Below are 24,485 nucleotides of genomic sequence, written 5' to 3'. Positions count from 1 at the left end.
CAAAGACAAAGATTGTCAAATTAATGCCTGTTTATAGGTTATAAAGTAAAATAAAATGTTCATAGTAGGGACTTACCCTAATGATGCTGTGTAAGAGGGTTCCTGCAGAATCTTTACTCCCATTTTACAGATAAGGGCATTGAGGCACCAAGAGGATCACAAACTTAACCAAGGGTGATGAGACCTTGAGTTAATAATTTATATTGTTTTGTGTCCTGTCTCTGTTTTTAGAATGTCATGGGTATAATTTTAGACACCCTGTAAATTTAGACAGCCCTGGCAGCTTCCTTATGACAGTCACGTCGTAGTGCCTACAAATGACATTGGTATTTGAAGTCCGTGATTTTTCAAGCTATGCTAAGGACAGTGTCCTCGCTGTACTCCTGGGAGCGAGGGCTTTTCCCTCTATGGCCTCTTTTCCTGTGGGAGGAGAGATGTGCTCAGTAACTTCTTTCCTCCTCGCCAGCCAAGATAAATGTCATCACAGAGATAAGTCAATCAGATCCTTGGAATCTGATGCTGTTTGCATTTCCTTCTGGCTTCTTTGGGGCTGAAGCTTCTTAATCGACAGGTGCAAAGATTGAAAAGTGTCAGGAAGACATGAGGAGGATAGAAGCCTTCATTTTGGAGAAAGTAATAACCGTTCCATCATCCAGTAAAACAACCCAGGTGTGTTCGTGGGTGCCTGCATGCGCCGGACCGGGTAATCACATTCCTTATAGACACGTATTGTGGTAGACTGCATCCTTCTCAGATCTGGAGAGAGAGATCTCTTATTTGAGCTCTGGATTTTGACAAATGGCATATTTTGGGATGTGGGGTTCATTTCTGCTGAATATCTGCCTTGATTAGTGTGGAGAAGCACATGCAAAGCGGGCTGGAGCCCCACCCCACCCAAACCTCCCCCTGAGCGGCACAATCAGGAAGTGCATTCTCCCTCCCATTGTGGCTGAGGAGGGAAGTGTGCTTTACATATGCAAATGGAAGCCCCAAGTTTCACTTAATAATTATCAGCTGGAGATTCTATTGATGAGCAGCTGAAGCTACTCATCAGGAGAGAAACTGTGATTTAACCATTTCTAGGCCCCTCTGGATACTGCTGCTTCCGACCAGCCTCTGAATACTCTGGTGATTGCAGACAAAGCTTTCTGATTCCCCGCGTTCTTCCCATCTCCTGTCTGGCCGGAGTCTGGCAGCTGAGTCTTCCTGACCCCTGTTATTATCATGTGTGCATCTTTCCCCTGCCCCCACCTCCTTTCTCTTTTACAGGCTCCAGAAGGCGGAATAGATCCATCTCTGTTTGCAGCAGCAGGATTGCTTACGGCTCTGGAAAGAATGGCCTCATGGACGCCCTGCCGTAGCTTTCCAGCTTAGACAACTATAGGCATGCTTTTTAAAGGATACAGGGTGACTTCAAGGCAGGGTACTGGGATGTCTAGATCAAGAGAGGAGGAGCTTTTCTCCTTTGCTCTGTGTGCACGCTTCCCCTTCGGGGCGTCTGATAGTCTGACTGCTTCGTCAGCTTCGCTTGTTCCAGCTGTGCCATGTTTGTGTCCTCTGGCTGTTAGGAATGGTTTTATTTGGATTCCCTTACGATTCTTCTTTCTTCAGTTCCTTACTTTCTTGATTCTTATTGCCAACTATCCTGCTTCTTGTCTTTCTTGTAAGTGTAGTGTGGGGTGTCCCCTGCCTGTCACCTTGGAATGCAACCTTTATTTCCTGGAAAGAGCCATTTAGAGGTAGAAGGTAGAATGAAAAGAGGGTTTGTTTTTTTTTTTTTTTTTTTTTTGAGGGGGTGTCCATTCAACCTGGTCTTTTTACTTTTTTTGCAGTAACTCTTGGAAAGTTCCTTAAGCTCAATGAGCCTCTGTTTCATCCTCTTTAAAATGGGGACAATAAAACCTACCTCAGAGATTGGGACTTAAGATAATGGGTGAGACTCAGCCAAAGTGGGTGGCTGGTAAAGGAGTTAAATGGTGATCCTCCTTTGAAACCTAATTCTCCTCATTGAACCATTCCAGTAATTGCTAATATTCATTGAATTAGTTGTCCAACACATATTTATTGTGTGCCTACATGTGCTTGGTTCCAGGCCCTGGAGATATAGTGGCGGATGGGACAGATGCACAAAAGAGTCCTTCACTATTGAACTTATCTTCTAGGGGTGGAGACAGGCAAACAAGAAGGAAACAAATTTATACTTGGGGGAGTGCTGTGATGTGCTCATGGAGAATAACCAGAGGGAGTGTTACTGACGCATTGGGTTCTTGTTGTCCCCCAGTATAGAAATCAAGAGAGACAGCAAACGGGAGTAGAAAAGTAAAAGTTGATTAGCTTGTGCACAGGGCAAGCACAAGGGAGCCAGCGCAGAAAGGAAATGGGCGGGTGACCAGCTTGTTAGGGAGCCAGATTGTGGGGCTTTTATGAGGCAAAGGCTGGGCAGAAAGGCCTTGTCATGGCATGGAGAGGTGGGGTTTATCTTGTGCTTGCACTGTTGTTCAACATGCCACCACATGTGTTGCGTGTATCATTAGCATGCCAGCATAGTAAAAATCACTATGCTAATGGGGCTAGGGTCACCTTCAGTAGATTCCTGGGTGCTAGGGTGCAGTCATAAGCCCTGGAAAGTCCCGAGGTTGTGGAATGTGGATCTTGGTGGTGTCTACCAGATTCTCTTAGCTTGCCGATTGGTTAGGGGCCTTATCTTGTTAGGCCAGGCGCCTTGCTGATGGATGACCCTATCTTGTTAGGCTGGTTCCTGTCTCAGAAGGAGTGAGAGAGAGGGTGGGCAGGGATGAGGTTTTAGAGGCAGGCTTACAGATTCTTCTCTGAGTGGTGTTTGAGGAGATTTCCTAATTAAGAGGATGAAAGACAACAGCAAGTGCAGAGGCCCCAAGGTGGGAGAACACTTGGTGTACTGAGAAGCATCTGGAGGCCAACATGGCGGGCACTGAGGGAGCAGAGGAGCATGTGAAGCTCAGAAAGATAACTGAGGTCGGAGTTTTGTGGGGCCTTGTATTCCACCCTAAGGTATTTGGGGTTTGTTTTTAGTTTGACGTGAAGCTATAAGGGGGCGGTCTGAGCAGGTGAGCGATGGGGTCTGATAACCATTTCTAAATGTCACCTGGCTGCTGAGTGGCGAGTAGACTGCCTGAAGCAAGGTGGCCGGTTAAGTGGCTGTTCCATGAGTCTAGGTGAGAAATGGGGGACCAGGGACTGGAGCGGTGGTGGAAAGTGTTGATATTTGGGTGTATTTTGAAGGTAGAGCCAACATTCAAATATGTTGCTAATGCAGTGTATGTGGAACATGAGGGAAGAAATTCAGGACTGAACCCTATGTTTTTGGCCTGTGCAGTGGGAGCAGTAATGATGCCATCTCCTGAAAGGGGAAGCAGGTTTTGGAGGTAGGAATCCAGGGTTCTGGTTTGGATGTGGGGACATCCCAAGTTGTCATCTTTTTCCACAATGTTGCAGGCGCATAAGCATGCCCATTACTGATAGACACTGTGTGAGGTACTTGGGAAACAGAGGTGATTCGGTGTGGTCCCTGCCTTCAGTGGCACCATGCCCGCCCTGAAGAGGTGTTGAGGGAACGGATGTCACAGTGTGAAGCAAGTTGCATAAGCAGCTGTCACAAATATGGTAAGAGGGGCTGGCCCCGTGGCTGAGTGGTTAAGTTCACTCACTCCGCTGCAGGCGGCCCAGTGTTTTGTTGGTTCAAATCCCGGGCGCGGACATGGCACTGCTCATCAAACCATGTTGAGGCAGCATCCCACATGCCACAACTAGAAGGACCCACAATGAAGAATATACAACTATGTACCGGGGGGCTTTGGGGGAAAAAGGAAAAAAATAAAAATCTTAAAAAAAATTAAAAAAAAAAACAAAAAGCAAATATGGTAAGAGCCACTACCTTAGGTCTGTGATGTAGGAGGTTGCAGGAAATCTAGTGAGAGGAATGGAGCAGCCAACTCTCCCTGGGCAGGTTGGAGAAGGGTTCCCAAAAGGGGTTTTTCACCCGGACATTGGAGAGTCAATAGTAACCCACCAGGTGACAGAGACTGCAAAGGAAATAGCACAGTTTCTTATTGCTTATTCCAGTCGCTAGTCATGCTACCCAGGAACTTAGCATGGGGCTTGCATGTGTAAGAGCTCTGGAAATAGTTGTTGGTGAAGATCATTGATTTTTTCCAAGATATTCCTCAGGGCCAGACGGTGGAGTTAAGAAAGGCAGGAGATTTTAACAGCAGTTTCAGAAAGTCTACAAAGGCTTGAAAACACTTGCTCATCCCCATCCTGGTATGGCCTCTGAGGCCTCCATCCTATAAGGGGCTCTTCTCTTTGGGGCCAGGAATTGGGATCTTGCACTGGAGCTCCACCATCAAGGCATCTCTGGGTTCCTCTTTGTCTGTCACTGCTCCCTACACCCACACCCCTGCTTCCTCTCAACTTGCCAAGGAAAATCCTCCCTTGGCTTCACAATGGAGTTGACTAGAGAGTCCTTGGTTTTATTCATCTTGCTTTTATGATACGGTTTGAAGTGCCTTATAAAAAAAATCATTATTATCCCAGGAGTAGGACTTGGAAGAAAATAACAATCCATCAAAAGTAGAGATGGCAGGTTTTGCTTAATAGGTATTAGCACAATATTGTACCCAAACCTGTGGTTGCCCTTGGCTCTTGGCAATGTCTTCTCTTTGCCAAGGGCCCATCCTGATAAAGCGTTATTTCTATCTCCTGTTGTTTCTGAGCTCCTGATAAGATCTTCCGTGTTCCCCCCTCCCCCAGTCCATCCCGATAAAACCTCAGTCTTCCTTTCTGCTTTCCTCCTAAGGGAAGGTTTGAATTTGTCAGGAAAGGGTAAAAAAAGGAATGATAATGGTTTTACTTTTCTTCTTTTTTTTCCTTTGTTTCAATATAAGTACTCAGGGGAATTGGAATATGATTTTAAGTCAGTCAAACTGATAAGGGAGGTTGGCGACTGTGAAGAAAGGAAAAGAAGAGAGAGAAAAGGAGGGCAGTCCTTTATAGGGAAGGGATGTTCGGGCAGGCTTTTGCTTGTTTTCTCTTGTTTTTAATTTGCAATTGAGCTGAGGATGATAACATTGATTTAGGTGATGTGGCAGCTTACAGGAAAGGCATGCTGTTGACGGAATCAACCACATTCACAGAAGTACTTTTCTTTTTGAAATGTGTTAGAATATTCTTTATGGCAGCTCCTCATGCTGTTGTTTGGCTCCATAGCCATTGCTGACTTTGACAGATACAAATAAAGAGCCCTACTTGTCTTTGGTAACTCTTTCCACTGATCTCCCTTCCACCCCTTCCTTTCAGTATCTCATCAGGTCTAACTGCCTTGTGAACACTATAGGCCACAGTTGGATTCTCCTGGTGCAGTGTGCCCTGTGTACAATGTGACATCCACAGAGGGTCGCACAAAGAGTGGGAGGTTTGCATGAAGGACAGTGGCTTTGTCTGAAAGCTGGTTAACTGTAGAGGAGATGAGGTATGTCAGAGCGCCCAGAAAATATGATGCAAATCAAGCCAGTCCTCATTGACACTAGACCTCTGGAAACACCAAAGATGAGAGCAAGGGCTTTTCCCCTGTGTTAATCCTCACTTCCATGCAGCACAGAGGAAAAGAACTTCTGCTTGGATTTGGCATGTGCGTCATTTCAGGTGCAGTGGTCAGATAAGCAGACTGACCCACCATTGCTGACGTGGCACTTGAAGAACACTCTAGACTCGTAATCATGTTTTGCATTCGATTTTCCCCTTTCAGTCCCAGGGCATTCATGAGAGTACCGCCCTCCAAACAGAGGAGAATAGCTGAGTCTGAGCGCGCAATTTGGTAGTCTTCCTCCGTGCCTAGGAGGAGACGGCACCATGGTTCAACTCGGATGCAGTCCGAGTAGAGACATATTCATGATGTATGGCAGTCTTTCTTTTGGATCCTTTTCACAAGAGTCTGTAACTCTTTTCCATAGATCTGAATTTCGCTCTGAAACTCCACCCCTGAAATAAGATGATCTAGAAGCACTGGGAGGATAAAGGAGCAGGAAAGGATAGGCCAGGGCTTTGCTGATTTTTCTGGAGTCCTGAAACATTGCAGCCTGCCATTGACATCTTGCATCCCTCTGTACTGAACCAGACATTGTTGTCAATACTCCCCAATTTAAAAAAAAAAATCCTTTTTGGTAAATGAATATGGCCACCAAGAATGACAATTTGAGGTTGATGGCAAACATGGATTCACATATTTAGAAAAGGAGAGTTTTCAACATCCTTATTGTGATGAATGTAAAATAAAATTTAAAAACTTTGCTAAAGAATTATCCCATGTGGCTCTCTGGATGTGAACAAGCTTTTACCAAAAAGAAAAGAAAAATCAAACTTCATTGAAAATTTTCACTATAAAATATACTTCTCCCCATCACATATGATTTGCCACTCTTGGAACATATTAGTGGAATTTTATAAGGGCTATGAATATTTCATATAAAATAACACATTTATTGCTAAGGTTAAAGAAGATCAGTGGAAAAACACTTAGGAAATCTTTCATCTTCGGTGCTGCCAAAGAGAAAATTAAGATGAAATTCTAGAATATTTCTGGATCTGATTCTACACTCAGGGGCCATGTTGATAACTGTTGATGACCCAAGTAAGGATGCTGAGTTTGTGCTTTGCAAAGGATGAAGTCATCATGTTTGTCTTGCTTTTAGATTTGGTGCCTCTACCAATGGATGAGATTATGTCCAACTGTTGCTTGCATAGTGTATGCAACATGGCTCAAGATGTGGTGGAAGGAGGAAGGCTGCTTTCTCAAGCTCAACCATTGGAGACCACCAGTAAAGCTGGGTGTCTTTGAGGCTATGCAAAAGGTGATGGAAGTCAAGGAGCTAAATGGGGGCAGAGGGTGATCGAAGATGATTGGAATGTGAATTGAGGATGGTTTCATACACTGGTCAATTCTCCTGATTTGGAATGAATATCAACTCACATTTTCTGGGATGCCCTGTATTGTTACCCTCCACTGGTTGTTTTCTAAATCACTTGGTGATCTAAGAGAAGGACTTAACTTTGCTGTCAAGTCGTTCAGTTAATATAAAAAATAGAGCACCAAATGCATTATCCTTTGCCTTGTTTGTTGGCGGTTTGAATGCTACTAACAAAGTCCTTCTGTCTATACTTAAGACTCCTTGGAACATCAAAGAGAAATAAGATTGGCCAGATTTAGAAACTGAAGACTCCGTTACTCTGCTGTGAGCACAGTAGTTCAAAGACCAACTGCCTCAAACTTTCAGAACTTAGGATATTTGGCAAAAAAACATTTGAAGCTTTGAAATCATTGAACCAGAAGTTTCAAGGGGCAACCACTGGTATTATTGCTCATTAGGAGACACTTAGGCACTTACAGCCAAAACCCGGCGATGGATACAGCAAATTGGTGCTAAAAATGTCGTCATTTTCTTGACTGAATGAAGCTTTTTAAGACAAGGTTCTGGAAAATAATTTCACGAGGGAAAAAAGTCAAATCGCATTTAGCCTATTATGACGAAACAAATCTAGGCTTCTTTCCCTGGCCTGGTGGTTGCAAATTCTTTTTAAAAGCTGGTAAGGAACTCTTTCTTTGCTGTCGTTCAGTCTTTGCCAGAAGATCTCCAAGGTCTTAGTTGGAACTCAAGTTTTCTTTGGTTGCCAAAGATGACTTCCAGAAAAATCACTTCGGGGAATTTTTGGGTAAAACATTCGCTGTTTACCCCATCGCAAGCAAGCAGCCTTTGCGTGTCATCCCTGCCATTTTCCTCCCCACAGCAAATCTGATTCCACAATTCTAGAACTTGCAAAGATGGCTCCACCTGGATCTGTGTCCTACTTGACTTGTACACTGCCATGAAAGAGTGACATGTGAGCTTGTGACATGGGAGCAGACCCAGCCGTCACGTGGACATCCAAGGATCAAAATTTAAAAAAACATTTTAAAATGTGAGACTTTTAAGATCAAACTGACTTTTCTAAATTTTTCTAAAATGACTTTGGCTACAAATTTAATTTATTTTGCAATTTCAGAATGCATTGAAGGAGGGTGTAAGGTTTTTACGTTAAAAGGAAGCCATTGTGTTTAAAAAAGATTAACAGCATGCTTAATGAACACAGCCTAATGTGAAAGGTAAGAAATTGGAGAAATCATTGGCATGAAGTGACCTGTTGGTCGAGAGAAAGGAGCCTGGAAGTCAGGGAAGCTGGAAGGTCTGGCAGGTGGAGTACCAGGGCCCTGCCTTGGAAAGAGCCCTCATCCTGGAAGGAGGGGAATTCACAGGAAGAAAACAGCTCTAGGCTTGGAGAAGCTGGAATACGAAGTGGCCTATGTTTTAGGAAATCAGGGAGGTCCTGGATCACATGGTGGGAGCTGTTGAAGAATGCACTTAAGAGATGTGGGCAAGGAAGCTGGGGCCCAGGGTCAGAGCAGTGCTGGGATTAAGCGTGACAAAGCTCAGACCTCCTTTGCGTCTAAGCCAGTTCCTTAAATTTGCGTCAAGAAGCAAACTGTGTGCTTGCAAATGGGGTTTATGGCGTCTCAGGCAGAGGATGGGGGAAATGCCTAAGCCCGTGTTTCTCGACCTCGACTACACACGTGAAATCCCATGAGGGTGGCTGCTTCTAAAAATGCTGATGAGACCCTAACTTCCAGAGATTCTGAGCTAATTTGGGTTGAGGGCTATGCACGTTGGTATTTTTTAAGGTTCCCCAAGGGATTGTAATGGTAGCCGGGATTGAGAACCACTGGCCCAGGGGACCAGGGGACCAGGGGATGAAGCAGGGGCATCAACAAGTTCAGCTGGACTTGTTTGGAGAGGGGCAAACAGAGCAATGGATCTGGAGCCAATGACTCTGGGTTCAAGACTCTCCCTTTGCCATTTGCTGCTGGGATGACATTGAACAAATTAAGTATGTGTCCATTTCTCATTTTTTTCTTTTTTTCATTCAAATAGGGATAGTGAGAACACCCACTTCATTAAGGTATCGTATAAATCAAAATGAGATGACACACACAGCCTCCGAATTCTGGACATGTACTCAATAGGAGCTGACTAAGTCTTGGTTGAATTTGATGAAGGACCTTGAAGTAGATGGAGCTGCTTCTGTACATTATCAGACTGCAAAATGTGGTGGGAATAGGATTATCATGAAGAGCAGTATCCCCGACACCTATGAGTGAGGCCAGCAAGAGTAGGTAGAGATTGGAGTCAGGGAGACTAACCAGAGACCAATGTTCTAGGACAAAGGTCCATAAACTAGGCCCTGTAGGCCAAATCTGGCCCCGTACTTGTTTTTGTAATTAAAGTTTTATTGGAACACAGCCATGCCCCCATGTTGCATATTTCTGTGGCTTCTTTTGTGCTACCATGGCAGAGTTGAGTACTTGCGTCAGAGACCCCATGGCCTGCAAAGTAAAACATATTTACTCTCTGGGCATTTACAGAAAAAAGTTTGAGCCCTGTCTTAGGATAAGATTAAAAGGCTTGGTTTGGGATGAAATGTTTGAAATAGAATAAGAGAAACAAGTGCTTCAAGTCTCAAGAAGGAAGAATTGGCAGGCCATGGTGACAGATTGTACGTAGGGAGATTTTGCTAGATAAAGGTTAGGGCTGCACTGTCTTCATCATGAGTAGAATGATGCACGGGGCCAGCCTTCCTGAATTCTGGGCGTGACTACAGGATTTTGGGGTTCTTGACTGGAGAGCTCTAGGTCTTCACCCCTGGGAGGGGCTGGTATGAGCCCCTACAAGGGTGGCCTCAGGGCTGGGAGGCCCACCCAGGTCCTGGCCCTGCCTCCCATTTGTGATGGTGGATGTCCCACACAGTGTGAGGCGCCAGTACCCTGGAGGGATGCAGGGATGTTCAGGGCGCGCAGATTGATTCAGATCATCACTTAGGACGTTTTAGATGGTAAGTCCCTAATCTCTGTCACTGTACTGCACAGAGGTTGATTTTCAGTTTACCTTCTTTGTTCGGAACCTTAGATGTTTTGATTCTTAATTCAGAGCATTCATCTCAAGTGGATTGAGAGATTCAAATCCAATGCTAAATCCATGTTTGTTGAAAAGTTTTCAAGGGAGGAGGAAGATGTTGGTCAACCAAGGTTTTGAATAATGTCTCCTTTGGCATTTTAAACTCAAAGTGGGCTGAACCGCAGATCAACACATATAGGCATTATGTGACAGAGAGATGCTCCATGTGTACAAATAGACTGTGTATATCCAAAAATAGAAACCTGGAAGGAAACATAATAGAGAAACAAAGATAAAGGGGCTCAGAAATGAGGGACCCCATCTGCTATTGTCTTTACGTGTGTGCCTCCAGATTTAGCGGGGAGGGTGGAAAGGGGAAATCTGAGTATTGACTCTGATTAGGCCTGATGGCAGGTGACATGCACACACACGCCCATGTCCCCATTTTACATGTGGGGACACCGAGTCACAGGGAAGTTAAGTGCTTTGCCTAAGGTTATTTATTAGTAAGTGGCAAAACTATAATTAAACTCGGCTCTTTCTTATTCCAAATCTCATGTTCTTATGACTCTACTTGATTTATTTGCTTTCCTGGTTATCTTTCCCTCGTCCCCCAGCATTCAATATTGTAATAAGGTCACTTTTTAAGTAGCTGGTAGTTTAAGATTTTTTTCTTTTTTAAGTTCTAGATGGTAGTCCTTCTCTTCATCTCTTCTTCAAACACTTGGCAAATGTAGGTAGTGTGCCAGGCCCTGGGGATGAAGAGACCAGATATCGGGCACTGCCATTCAAAGTGGAATCACAAGACTGTTGTTGGTCCCTGTATTAGTCAGGGTTCTCCAGAGAAACAGACTGATGAGGGGTGGGGGTATGTGTGTGTATAAAAAGATTTATTATAAATAATTGGCTAACGTGATTATGGAGATGGTCAAATTCCAGGATCTGCAGGGTGAGTCAGCAAGCTGGAGACCCAGGGAAGCCAATGGCGTAGTTGTAGTCCAAAGACTGGCAGGCTCGAGACCCAGGAAGAGCCAGCGTTTCAGTTCAAGTCCAAAGGCAGGGGAAAAAAAGGCAATGTCCCAGTTTGAAGGCAGTTAGGCAGACATAATTCTCCCTTACTTGGAGGAGGATCAGCCTTTTTGTTCTATTCAGGCCTTTGACTGATTGGGTAAGGCCCACCAACATTAGGAGCCGCAATCTGCTGTACTCAGTCTCCTGAGTCAAATGTTAATCTCATCCCTAAGCACCCAGATTAATATGTAACCAAACATCTGGGCACTCCATGGCCCAGTGGAGATGATGCATAAAATGAACCATCCCAGCCCCTAAACTGTTACTGGTCTGTAACAAGATAGGTATGGAAGTTGAGAGTAGGCATTTAGAAACTTCTAGAGTAATTTGGACGTGCATCAAGCATGTGATCAGGAGACTTGTCTTGATGAACAGGATATAGACCGATTTGTGGAATTCAAGTGATGAATTGCATGTGGGGCAGGCTATGTACTAGGCATGTGTATTAGGGCCAGATTTTTATCGAGGATGGCTTGGGAGAAAAGACTCTTTCTTGACCACTGATGGTTTCAGAAATCCTGGTGTGGGCGCCGTTGTTCCCATAGGCCATAAAATTCCGTGTGATGAGCTTTATAATGACGACCTGTGCACACAGCTCGGGGAGTCTTCCTGGGAGAGACCGGAGCCCATAAGACATCACAGAGCGTTGCAGAGCACATCTGAGAGGGACGGCCTTTCCCTTCCTAACCCTCCCCTCTCCCCAACCCCTGAGGGTTAGGAGAAGCCTGAACAAAGAGGTCAGGAGCCACAGCTGAGTCCTCCAGGAAAAAAAGAAGAGGCAGGATGGATAAAACCAGAATGAGCTGTGAACTTGGCAGAGCAGTGGCCCTGCTTGTATCCACTCTGGCCAGGTAGCATTGTCAGCTGGGTTAGAGGCTCAGGGTCCATTGGCACAACGAGGCCATCGAAAGTTAGAGCCAAGAGGGGCCTGGAGCACATCTCTACTCTACTCCTTTTCAGAAATGGAAACTGGACGAGGAAGAGGAAGGGGCCACCTGAAGATAACAGACCTTTAAAACAAACACACACACCAGCAATTACAACTCTGCTGTTTACTGAGCACTTCTTACCTGCCAGGCTCTGGCACAGCATGAGTGTTGCCTTTTCCTACGTGAGTTCCCCTTTTGGAGGCCTGGCGTTTAGTATTTTGTGTGTCTTCCTTGGTGACAAATCTATAGAGGTTTAAAGTGGAGAAGACACCCGCAAGTCTTTGAGAGTTAAGTTTGGTCAAAACCATTTGGGGTCTAAAGCAAGTTGGAAATGGACCCAGGATGTTGATAGCGTTTGCCCAGCAGCAGCCCTGGAAGTGTGATTGCTCAGGGATTACATAATGATGCCTTTATTTATAAGCCCCTAATCAAAGAAGTATAAACATGTAAGATGTGGGGCTTTGGGGAGAGGAGCTAGAGGAGGTGATCAGCCCCCATGGGAAGCCTGCCTGCTCCTCCTCTTTGCCTTTGGATGAACTTTGACCTGCCTAAGGCTAAAGGCAAGAAGGTTCAGAGATGCCACATCGCAGAGTAGGTCAGGGTTTGTTGGCCACTTGCTTCCTTATACCACTCAGAGAACAGCCCTGGATTCAGAAAATTTACGGCCTCTGACACCCGAATTTACATCATCAACCCATCTTACCCACGATGTCCCTTACCCCGCGTTGGGAAGGGGTTGGAGGAACTAATTTATACTGAGTGCCTCCCAATGAGAGGCACAGTGCTCCGTGGTTTGTATTTCTGTGTCTTAAGCCTCCCATCACTCTTGCCAGGTTAGCATTCCTGCTCCCATGTCACAGAAGGGAAACGGAAGCTCAGAGCATTTAAGTAACACCTCCAAAGAACAAACTTATAGGTCTCATTTGTTGCTAATTTTTGGGAGCTTCTGGGACCCTGGCGCGGGCTTCCACAGCTTCTTGGGTTCCTGCACAAATGCTCTAAAACCGTTTCATGAGAAAGAAGCCCCACTCAGCCCCAGAGCATCTGTACCTCTAACTCAGTGCGTAGATGCAGGCACATGGCCACATGCAGTCACGGAGACCTTGTTTCCAATCCCAGTGCACCACAGCGGGAACACAGTTTAAGCTTTTAGAGTCTCAGTTTCCTCATCCGTAATGGGGACACCAATGGCCACCTGCTTGTGCCGTGATAACCTAAGACGTTGTCTGCGGGAACTACCCGGCATGTGCAGGTACACAACAGACGTGACACAATGCATAACTCTGCCGGCTGCTGGGAGCTGGATGCTCATGTTTTCCCACCCCTGCTCTGAGGGTCGATGTCTGTTGAGAAAACACAATTGCCGTTAGCTGCCTATTCTTTTTGGTGGAGCTAACTTGGTTGTACCAAACAGAGAGACGGGTTTCAAAAGCCTGGGTCAGAGCTTGTAATTGGCCAGCTCGGTCGCAGTGCAGCCCTAATCAACCTGTGATTTCACGTCCCCACGCACGCGGCCTCGGCCTTTGATCCTCTGTCCTGGGCAGTGGAATCCAGTGAGTCATATTTGCCGCATTGATAGGAGAGGACCAAGAGCTGAGGCGTTTAACCCCGAGGTGATTAAGAGTGGAAAAAAAGGAGTCATGTTTGTGAAGGCCCAGAGACACATCAAAGGCCCCGGGCAGAATGGCAGCACAGCGAGCCCCGCAGGATGGAATTCATCACGTTCTTTGATCCTCAAGTTTTGTGAGTCACACACACTCTCTGGGACAGTGTGGAAGCTCAGTGGGGTCTGGGCAGGAAGGAGAAAAGCTCGAAGTCTGGAAAAAGAGGAGTGTTTTTTTGGTAGGTGGCTGAGAAGGCAATTTTCTAGAGATGGGATTTCTGCTCCGTGGTCAGCCAGTGTGCAGCTGGACCCTGGGGTTTCTGCAGTCTGGGAACAGAGCAGTGATGGCGTTAGGTGTGTCTTGTGTTGCTGGGGCTCCTCAAGGGTAAGCATGCACTGAGCGCCTGCTGTATATAAGGTGGGACGCTAAGTATCCTTGGGAGATGGAATTTTTACATTAGTAACTGGTTTTTAATCCATGGCTCTCTATATATAGTCTATTATGAAACTGCATTTAAGTAGAGTGTACAGACTCAGGTGTAAGCAAGACCTGGGTATGAATTCTGACACCACTGCATTCTGGCTGTGTAACTTTGAGACACCTACATATCCTCTCTGTGTGTGATTGTTAAATGGAGTGTGGCTGGCTCTCAGTTTAATGGTAACTTTTTTTGGGAAAACTTTGATTACACTTCTACTTCCTTTTTCCTTGTTGCCCATAATTATTTCACTCCTGGCACAGACACCTGCATCCACCCTTCCAACGTGTATCAGATATTATGCTGTTACCACAAAGATAAGTAAGACCCAGTCTATGTCCTTACCAAGCTCCCAATCTTCATAGGAAACATTTGGTAAAGTAATTTACCAAATACAGTATGACAGATACGTGTTTTTCTTAGCACAATGTACAAAATTCTGTTGGAATATGCTAACGGATATTTTGCCGGCAAATTGAAGAAGGCTTCCTGTTGGAGGTAATGCTTTGGAAACAGGGTTTTGAAGGGTGAATAGGAGTTCACATAGGAAGACCTAAATAAACTTGGTCATTTTTAATATTTCTTCTTTTTATTCCTTCTCTTCCTTTTATGCTCTCTTCCACTTCCTCCTACTCATTCTCCCCTCCTTTCTCCTTTTCTTCTCCTCTCTCCCTCCTACTGCTTTCCCTCCTCCTTTATATTCATAGTACTTTATTGATAACAACAACATCTACCTAGAAACATGCCAAGTAGGGACAAGAAGATAATGCATTTAATTAGGAAAAATTATATTATCATTGTCTTCTCTCGACAGCATGTTTTTATCACCCTAGTAAGTCATTCTGTTCTCAACTCTGTTCCCAGTTGGATGCATTTATTTGTGACTCACTTTCCATCTGCCTTCCCTCACAAATGGGATTATGAGAGGAGCCTCCCTATGTAGGAATGGATGTCTGGGGTACGTGCAGGGGCTTGCGTGCATTTCATTCGGGGTTAACTCTTCCCTGGTCTTTCCGCACCCTCAGATGGGAAGCCGGTGTCCCTGTCTCCGCTGGAGTCGCAGCCCCACAGCCCCCGGTACACGGCCTCCAGCCAGCGGGAGCGCGAGAGCCTGGAGGTGCGCGTGCGCGAGGTGGAGGAGGAGAACCGCGCGCTCCGCAGACAGCTCAGCCTGGCCCAGGGCCGCGCGCCGGCGCATCGCCGCGGCAACCACTCCAAGACCTACTCCATGGAGGAGGGCACTGGCGACAGCGAGAACCTCCGCGCCGGCATCGTGGCGGGCAACAGCTCCGAGTGTGGGCAGCAGCCGGTCGTGGAGAAGTGCGAGGTAAAGAGCACTGGAGCCGTCCCAAGGCCCTGTGGCCCCCACCCCCTTGCGAATGCCGCCCGGAAGCGCCGCCGGTGCCTGGAAAGAGCTGACCTTCTTGCCTCGAGCCTGAGTCTGGATCTGGGGCTCGATCACTAACTTTGTGGTCTGGGCTGGCAGATTCTTTAGCTTCTGAGTCTCGGGTTTGCCATCTGAGAAATGGGGACCAGAAGGCCTACACCACAGACATGTTAAGAGGAGCAGGGGCCAGCCAGCCCAGTGGAGGAGTGGTTAAGTTCTGTGCTCTCTGCTTCCGTAGCCTGGGTTCCCCAGTTTGAGTCCTGGGCCTGGACCTACACCACTCATCAAGCCATGCTGTGGCGGCATCCCACGTACAAAATATGGGAAGATTGGCACAGATGTTAGCTCAGGGCCAGTCTTCCTCACACACACACACACACACACAAGAGCAAACTGATAGAACCTACTGCTGATTGCTTTACCATTCATTTTGACAGGCTCAGGATTTCTATACCCAGTTACCCGGTTGTCATCCTGGGGATCCCTGTTGCTTAGACTACGATGTGAATGATGACCTGGAGTTGTGGTTCTGTTGGGCATTCCCCTTAGGCCTCATTCTTACTTTATGAACAGCTTTTGCAATTCAGAACCAGAAACTTGGTGCTTATCTAAGGCTGTGATTTAAACGTTTGTAGCTTAATATCATTTCCTCCCTCCTTTTAGAATATTCTTGCTTTCTTAGTAATTCTTTGGACCTTTGGGAAACTTGCCCACTTCCTCTCTCTCCAGCCCCTCACCTCCCTCATCGGTGCATCCGTGCTTCTATGTGCACTGAACACACACGCACGCATGCATCCTCATCCCAGACCTGCTGCTTCCAGTTCCCATGGACAAGAGTTACAGCTTCCCTGTTGAAAGTGAGGCCTCTTGAGACACAGACAAGCCTGAGTTCATATTCCAGCCCTGGCGGTTTCTGCTGTGAGTGCTTGAGCAGGTTACTTAACCTCTCTGAACTTCAGATGTCTTGTCGGTAAATTTGAGGAAATAATACCTGTTCACAGAGTATTCGTGAGAATTAAATAAGATGACCATGTAAAGCCACAAATAGTGCCTGGGGCATAGTACGTTTTCAATTATAGGTAATTTTTTAAAATTTTTAGTTAAATACGGGTATTACCTCTTTGTTCCATTTCCTGCCCATATTCTCTGAATGTTAGACTGCAGACTCCCTGAGGAGGAAACCCTTTGCACGCTGTAACACGCGGTTCACATGGATGGGATTGTTACTGATGTTGGTGACACTACACAGTCTGTCACGGAGGAATAGAGGGCTCATTTCGTGTGGCAGACTCAGTTCTGTGGAAGGTCTGGGACGTGAGGAGCCCTTAGACGGGAATGGTTGGGGAGAGCCCCGGGGATGGTAGGGTTTCTCAAACCTGGGTGACGTGTGGAGAGGTGGAGAGAGGTGGACGGAGGATATCCAGTGAGGGACGTACGTATGAGGAGGGCAAATGTGAAGCCAAGTGTTGTCACGGCAGGAAAGAATTCAGGACACGGACCATCGGTCAGTCGGGCGAACACAGAGAACCTGGGTGGGGAAGTGGCTGTGCTGCGTTATCATCATTCATCCAGTCAAGAAATCACCTGATTTCTTGCAGGTTCTGTGCCCTCAGGTTATGGTCATGGGGTCGGTTTAGAGCAGATGCTAGAACCCTGCTAACTAGGTGGGAAGGCCCAGGGGGAGGAAAGTTTATCCTGGAGTGTATTTATGTTCTTAGGATTCAGGCCTCCTTAAAGAACTAAGAATCAAGGAGGTGGAAAATAGAAAAGGAAAAGAAGGGGAGACACAGGTATATCAGAGAGAGAAAATGGGAGACTTCTCATCCTGCTGGAGTCTGTCTGGCCTGTGGCTTCTTTCCCCTGCTCAGTTTTCTGAGAGAGACATCCTATTTCTAAAGAGGGCTCTACCTCAAGTGCCTTGCAAATAGTGTGGGCAAAAGCTTATTAGCTTTTGAAACTGGAAGACATGAGTCTAAATCCTGGTGCACTCCTGGCCTGAGAGCCGTGTGGCACTGAGCAAGTTATATCACTTTTCTGTGTTTCAGTTTCCTCACTTGTAAATTACGGAGTAAAACCAAGTTCCTGCCTCATACTGTTTGAATGGTGACAATGAATATCACAACTTTAGGTGAACTCAGGTAGTTGTATTAGTTTTTAGTTTCACTGTGATTGATCAAAAAATCCCAAGTAACAATGGCTTTGCATCTTTTTTCTCTTTATGTTTAAAAAGTCTGGAGGCGTTTGGTGAAGGGATGTCCATGTTGGGGATGCAGACTTCCCTTATCTTTCACTCAGCTTGCTTGAGTGACATTCTCAAGGTCGTCTCCTAGTCCGTAATGATTGTCAGAGCTTCAGCCATGTCGTCTGCATCCCACCTGGCAGGAAAGTAGCCGTATTAAGGTGGGGCATATCCCCTTCCTTTAAGAACATGTCTTAGACATCTCACAGTTGGTTCCTTTTGGAACTCATCAGCAGAACTTCATCACTGGGCTACCTTTAGCTGTCACATAGCTGCAAGGGAGCCTGGAAAAGATAGATTTTATTAAAGGAAGCCGTGTTTTCCACTAACACATTGGAGTTCTGCAACTAGAGGGAAAGATGTTACTATTATAGTGAAAATTCTGTGTCACCTGGGTGTTTCCAAACTTGATTGTGCATTAGAATTACATATCAAAAATGCATATTCATGGGACCCACCCCAGACCTACTAATTGAGAATCTCTGGGAGTAGGTCCCAATAATATGATTATCAAACAAATCTCTCCATGGGATTCTGAGATAACAGACACTGGAACCACTGCTTTAAGGCAACGTTAACTACATGATGGGGTTCTCTTTATCTCTGTGCTCTTTGAAAGGTAAGGTAGCAATTCAGAAAACTGTAACTTAGTTTTTACTCTTTTCACATGCACCTGAGAATTAGGTTTTATTTTTTTCTTCTTTCGCTGTGTTTCTTGATCATGTTACTTCTTAGACCCTTAAGAAGTTACTTTTGGTATAATTCATCTGTGATGAACCCCTGGTCCTGTTCAGAGCTTCTGTAGATGAATTTGAAAGTCTTGATCTGCTGGCATCTTATTTCAGTGTGGTCTACTCTGGGTGCACGTTTACCTTGAGAGGCTGGCTTCATCCCCGTTAGCAGTATGCTTCCTCTGTCTCCATCACATGGTGTCTTTCAAGATTTTCCTGAAAAAGCCATAGAGGCAAACCTGAAATGTCAGTCAGTGAAGTCAAAATAGAAGCCTCCTTTCCTCGTGAGACTTGGCGGTTACAAGTGCTGAAGTTGCTCCTGACATGCTGTCAGAGTGCAGGGCTTCGTAACCAAGGACGTTGCCATCATCTCTTGTTGTGCTGAAACTTCTCTGAGGTATGACAAGTATTTCTGAAAACCCTTCTGTAACGATGCAAAGGCTGTCAGCTAGGATATCCGGTGATAGAAGCACCGGGCCCTCGCCAGTCCTTGTGCCCTATTACCATTCCCTGAGTACGTGGCCTTCCCACGGCCACGCATTTATTCTTCCATGTTTCCCTTGTCAGGGCCAGGCTGCTTCAGTGAGGGCCTGGTTTCTGTGGGCCTCGGGACTTGGAGCAGGATGATTCTCTTTGATCTCCACTTGAGCCTGTGTGTGTACAGATATGTGTATTTTTCTGGCATTTCTGGTTCTGGTCTCTGCTGGAGTTAGCTGTGGTACAGGAGAAAAATCGCTGGAACTGCTCAGAGTTCCTGACCAAGAATCTTTGCTTTGCCTTTCGCTAGTCATGTGACCTTGGACAATTCAGTTACTGTCTTAGAGTCTTTTTCATTGTTACAAAATGAGAATAATAATATGTTTTTCCCGTTGCTATCGTGAGGATGAAATGAGATAGTGGGTGGGAAACTAACTCCGTACAGATGTCACGTGTGCTTACTGTGGGTATTCAGGTTCCCTGTTGTCGCCTAATAAATCATCTAAAATGTGATGGCTTAAAACAATACCAGTCACTTTATTGGCTTTCATGGTCTCTCTGGGCCTGAGAGTCAGGAAGGGCTTACCTGAATGGTTCTGGTTTGGGGGCCCTCATACAAATAGTTGGTGGCTGGAGCTGGAACAGGGCAGGGCTGGAGCACTGGGTGCTGGCGCAGTGTCTCTCTTCTTGTAGACTCAGGGCTCCTCCATCTGGTCTCTCTGCGTGGCTAGATTGGCCTTCCTCACAACATGGTGGCTCCAGGCCAGTCGGCTGCTTCCATGGCAGTTGAAAGCTTTAAGTGCAAGTATTCCAGCAAGCAAGGCAGAACAGAAGCCCTTTATGTGACCTGGCTCTGAAATTGCATAGTGTCACTTCTGCTGATAGAGTAGTCTGTTAGTGGAAACAGTCACAAAAGCCCACCCACTCTGAAGGGGGAAGGGACACAAACCCCATCTCTCAATGGGAGGAATGTCAAAGAATTTGTGGATATACTTTAAAACTTCCACAATTGATATTGTTATGATGGAAAGTTCGGTGAATGGTGCTCTCTGATGTCAGACCACTCCTTAAAGAAGCATCTCTCTGCTTCTAAGCCTTGAACTCTAAGTCTTGAACTTCATCTCTGCGGTGTGGCTGGCTGCCACACCACACCATGGTCGCACCACATCTGTGACAGCCTCCTGTCTGTGCTCTCATATATCGGAGCAGGCTGGCCTTCTTCTGCTTTGTATATCTCACTCTCTTGTAAAATTTACTTTTGAAAGCATGCCATTAAAAACAACAACAACAAAGATGCAACCTTCTCATTTTAAAGATGATGAAACTGAAAGCAGAGAAAACGAAAAGTTCTTGTCTAAGGTTGCTACAACCCAGATGACCATTCTAGCACCTCATCTCCTCATTCCTGTGTCTTCTGCCTTCTTGTCTTGGAAGAGGATAAAGGCAGTGCCAACATTTGACAGAGCAGAGGAAACTGGGCAGCTTTGAAAGCCCTCCTTTCAACAGTGGGGGAAAGACTATCCTAGTTCTCACTTGAAGGGGAGTGGGAGTGAGGGCAGGAAGAAAGAACCTGGTGCCTGGCTTTTGAGAATATTTAAGGCTCAAGGCCATGAATGTAGAGCCTCCAGCATACTGTAAACTTTCTTAGTAATAATAATAATAAATGATAATTGCTGATACATATCTACTACTTACAGGATTCCAGGCTGTAAGCCCTTTACACGAGTCATCTCAGTGAATCTGTGCAACAACCCTATGAGTTGATGCATTTCTTACCCCTCCCCTTTTTCTTTGAAAATTGGCCCTGAGCTAACATCTTTTGCCGCCATCTTTTTTTCCCCTTTTTTCTTCTCCCCATAGCCCCCCCAGTACATAGTTGTATATTCTAGCTTTGGGTCCTTCTGGCTCTGCTATGTGGGACGCCACCTCAGCATGGCTTGATGAGCAGTGCTAGGTCTGCACCCAGGATCTGACCCGGCAAAACCCTGGGCCACCGAAGGGGAGCGCATGAACTTAACCACTCGGCCACGGGCCGGCTTCTTAACCCCTTTTTATAGGTGAAGAAACTGAGGTCCTAAGAGGTGGTATTATATCCTGAAAGATGAGGAAGAGGTTGATAGGTGAGGGGAAGTACCAGGGCAGCCTAGACCAAGGGCACATTGTGGAAGCAAGAAAGCTTAGTGAGTCATTCCGCTTGATCGTGGCATGGGCAATATGGAAGAAGGGGGCGGGGCGCTGATGGCAATGACACTCATCATATCTGCTCCTATTTATCGTGCCGGAGTAGGTGCCAGACACTGAACTTGACATCTGTTAGCTCATGAAATCATTTTAATCCTCCTAATTTTATAGATTGGGAAGCTTAAGCTTAGTGAGGCTACCTAGTACAGATCCAGGTTAAGTCTTTTCTCTTTAATTGTGGTTAAAAAAAAAAATCTGTACAAGGTGAAATTTACCCTCTTAACGAAATGTACAGCTCAGTACTGTTAAGTACATTCACGTTCTTGTGCCGCGGATCTCCAGAACTTTTTCATCTTCCCAAACTGGAACTCTATACCGGTTATACAATTCTCCAGTTACCCCTCCCCCAGGCCCTGGCACCTACCCTTCTACTTTCTGTTTCTATTAGTTTGCTTACTTTAGATACCTCGTCAAAGTTTCATACAGTATTTGTATTTTCATGACCAGCTTATTTCACTTAGCAGAACGTCCTCAAAGTTTGTCTGTGTTGTAGAAGGTGTCAGAATTTCCTTCCTTTTTAAGGCTGAATAATATTCCATTGTATGTGTGTACTGCGTTTTGTTTATCCATTCGTCCGACAATGGACACTTGGGTTGCTTCTGCCTCTTGGCTATCGTGGATTGTGCTGCTATGAACATGGGTGTGTGGAGCTCTCTCTGAGATCCTGTTTTCAGTTCTTTTGGACACCCACACGTGGGATTGCTGGATCACGTGGTAATTCTATTTTAAATTTTCCAGGAACTGCCCTACTCTTTCCCATAGTGGCTACACCATTTTACAGTCCCAGCAAGAGTGCAGAAAGGTTCTGATTTTTCCACATCCTCACCACAGCTTGTAAATCTTAATACCTGTAAGAGTCTGCTTCCTCCACTGGAGAATCTGACTACGAACTGCTCACAAAGGACTGTGAACATACACCCCATCTGGCCGTTTCTCACGTCCGCCTACCTCCCTCTCCTGAAGTGCCCCTGGCTTACTGTGCTGTGAAGCACAGCCTGAGATGAGTTTCACCTGTAGACGGTCTATGAAGGCGTGTCTGTGGGGCCAGCACCTGAGGATGCTGTGGGGTTCATTGGGTGTGGCCACCTCAGGAAGGGGCTGACCTTGGAAGGGTGGCTTTCTACGGCGAGGCAATTCCTGAAAATGTGAGAGCTCAGGGCTGCCTGCCGACAGTACTCCTAGCAACCGGGGCAACACACATCTCATTGAAGGGGCCTTCGGACAGCGTGTCACAGCGTCCACCACACTTGGGTTATTGCAGTAGCTTCCTTGCTTGCTCCCCTAACCCCCATGCACACACACATACAGAGAATTTCTCTGACTGGCAGCTTGAGTGATCCTTTTAAAATATGTCACCTTATATAATATATAAAATAGAAGTCTCAACTCTGAGCCCTCCGGTGGCTTCTCTCCTCACACACGTGAAAAGCCAAGTCCTTACAAGTGCCTGTGAGCTCCAGAGGGTCTGCCCACATACCCTCTCTGGTCTCACCCCCTCGTTTTCCTCCTCGCGGCAGCCTCTTTTCCAGGCAGCTCCTCCCTGTTCCTGAAGCACACGAACCTCTGTGTATGTCAGGGTTCCTCCTACTGCCTGGAGCGCACTGCTGGATGCCTGAAGGCTCATCCCTTCACCCACTTCAGTTTTGCTCCGATGTCGCCTTCACAGTGATGGCTGCCAGACAACCCCAGTTTAAAATCTTCGCCCTACTCACCACCCACCCATATACACGCCCCTCTTTTTGCTCCGCTTAATTTTTCATCCTGGACTTAGCATGCTCTGTATTTTAATTACATATACATTTGTGTGTTTATTTTCTGTGTCTCCAAGTAGAATATCAGCTCCTCTGTAAGGGGCAAGGATTCAGTCTTATTTACTCACTGCTGTATCCCCAGCACCTACAGTTGGCACACAGTAGCACTCAATCCACATTTGTAGACTGATTGACTGTTTGGCTAATGTGTGTAGACCTTTTGGGTCAGCCAGGTCACCCAGAGGCCCAGTAGGTGGGGGTGTGACACATGCCAACCGTGGTGGGTCAGCATCGGGCTGTATTTAGACAACCCTCCTGCCCCAGACACGGGTCCAGCCTATCAATTAAACTTCTGTTGACCCTCCCCAAAATCAGTGTCACCCTTTCATATGTTTCCCATGAAACATTTGGGTTTCTCATTCCTCGGGTTTCTGTTTTCTTGATAACACGAGAAAATCAATCCTAAAGCAGGCCAGGAATGTGCGAGGTGGAGAATGCTGGATGGTTCGTTCATTTGTGGTCCATTTAGTAGACCTTGACTGTGGAGGAGGCAGTCAGGGTCGCCCTGGAAGGTCGGCCGTTCCTGTCTTCACACTAGGCCCTGTAGCCCCTGAGTCTCCACTTTCCTTGCTGAGCCCCTGACGTCTTGGCTTCCATTACTGTCAGGAGACGTCCACTTCTGTTTTCTATAGGGTTGAGGTAGTTTTGTCTTTTGGGTCCGTGGCTCAGTATTGAGAGCAAATCGATCAGTGGTTTCCCAAGAAGGTAGAGGTACCCTGGAGGTTTATAAGATGCTTTTAGATGGCGTGTTAGCCATACTTTTTTTTTCTTTTTCTCTTTTTTTGCTGAGGAAGATTCACCCTGAGCTAACATCCATGCCAGTCTTCCTTTATTTTTTAGTATGTGGGCCACCAGCACAGCATGGCCACCAGCAGAGGGGCGTAGGTTTGTGCCTGGGAACTGGACTGTGGCCAGCAAATCAAAGTGTGCTGAACTTAACCACTAGACCACCGGGGCTGGCCTACTGCTTTTTCTTTTTTTTAATTTTTTTTATTTTAGGAGTTGTGTTTTGTTGAGGCCAGGTAGTGTGGGTTCAATGGCAGGACTCTAAACTCAACCGTGTTCCTTCCCACCGACTGCTGAGCCCTGGCACCTTGGGCAAGTTACTTGGCCATTTTGTGTCTCACTTTCTTCATCTTGAATTTTGGAAAACGGTGGATGTTAGGAAAACTCTGTATATAGACATTCTAAACCCCTCCTTTTATAGAGGAGTCACTGAGGATCAGAAAGGTTAAGTAACTTGCCCAGGGTCACCCAGTTGACCAGAGGCAGAGCTGGGCCATCATCCGGCTCTCCGGATTTCCAGGGCTGTGCTCTTTGTACAGTGGGAGAAGCCTGCATCCTGCCCTCTCCTCCCCTTGTCTTTCTCGTGCCCTGGAAGAGCCGTGAGTTCCAAGGCCTGGGGAGAGTGAGCGTGGCTGGAGGGTGAATGTTGCCTTTACTTGTTTTATACAAATGAAGGGGAAGTGGTGTTCTCCATTGGAGACGGATTGGAAGTAGA

The 24,485-nt window shown here is 46.2% G+C and overlaps 1 protein-coding gene across 5 annotated transcripts in view; it reads left to right on the top strand.

The window, feature by feature from the left end:
- The window catches only part of LARGE1 (LARGE xylosyl- and glucuronyltransferase 1), a 540,210-nt gene that overhangs the window by 225,194 nt on the left and 290,531 nt on the right, over positions 1-24,485 (top strand). For 3 of the 5 annotated variants that reach the window (XM_023631102.2, XM_005606571.4, XM_005606570.4), the window contains exon 3: positions 15,124-15,425. The exons of the other annotated variants lie outside the window; for them this stretch is intronic. In XM_023631102.2, the coding sequence (XP_023486870.2) occupies positions 15,124-15,425 (302 nt within the window). The remainder of the gene's footprint in view (positions 1-15,123; positions 15,426-24,485) is intronic. 5 annotated transcript variants of the gene reach the window in all.

Source organism: Equus caballus, chromosome 28 (assembly GCF_041296265.1).
Source record: "Equus caballus isolate H_3958 breed thoroughbred chromosome 28, TB-T2T, whole genome shotgun sequence".
In the NCBI taxonomy this organism is placed as follows: domain Eukaryota; kingdom Metazoa; phylum Chordata; class Mammalia; order Perissodactyla; family Equidae; genus Equus; species Equus caballus.
This window is presented reverse-complemented; position numbering and strand designations above follow the sequence as displayed.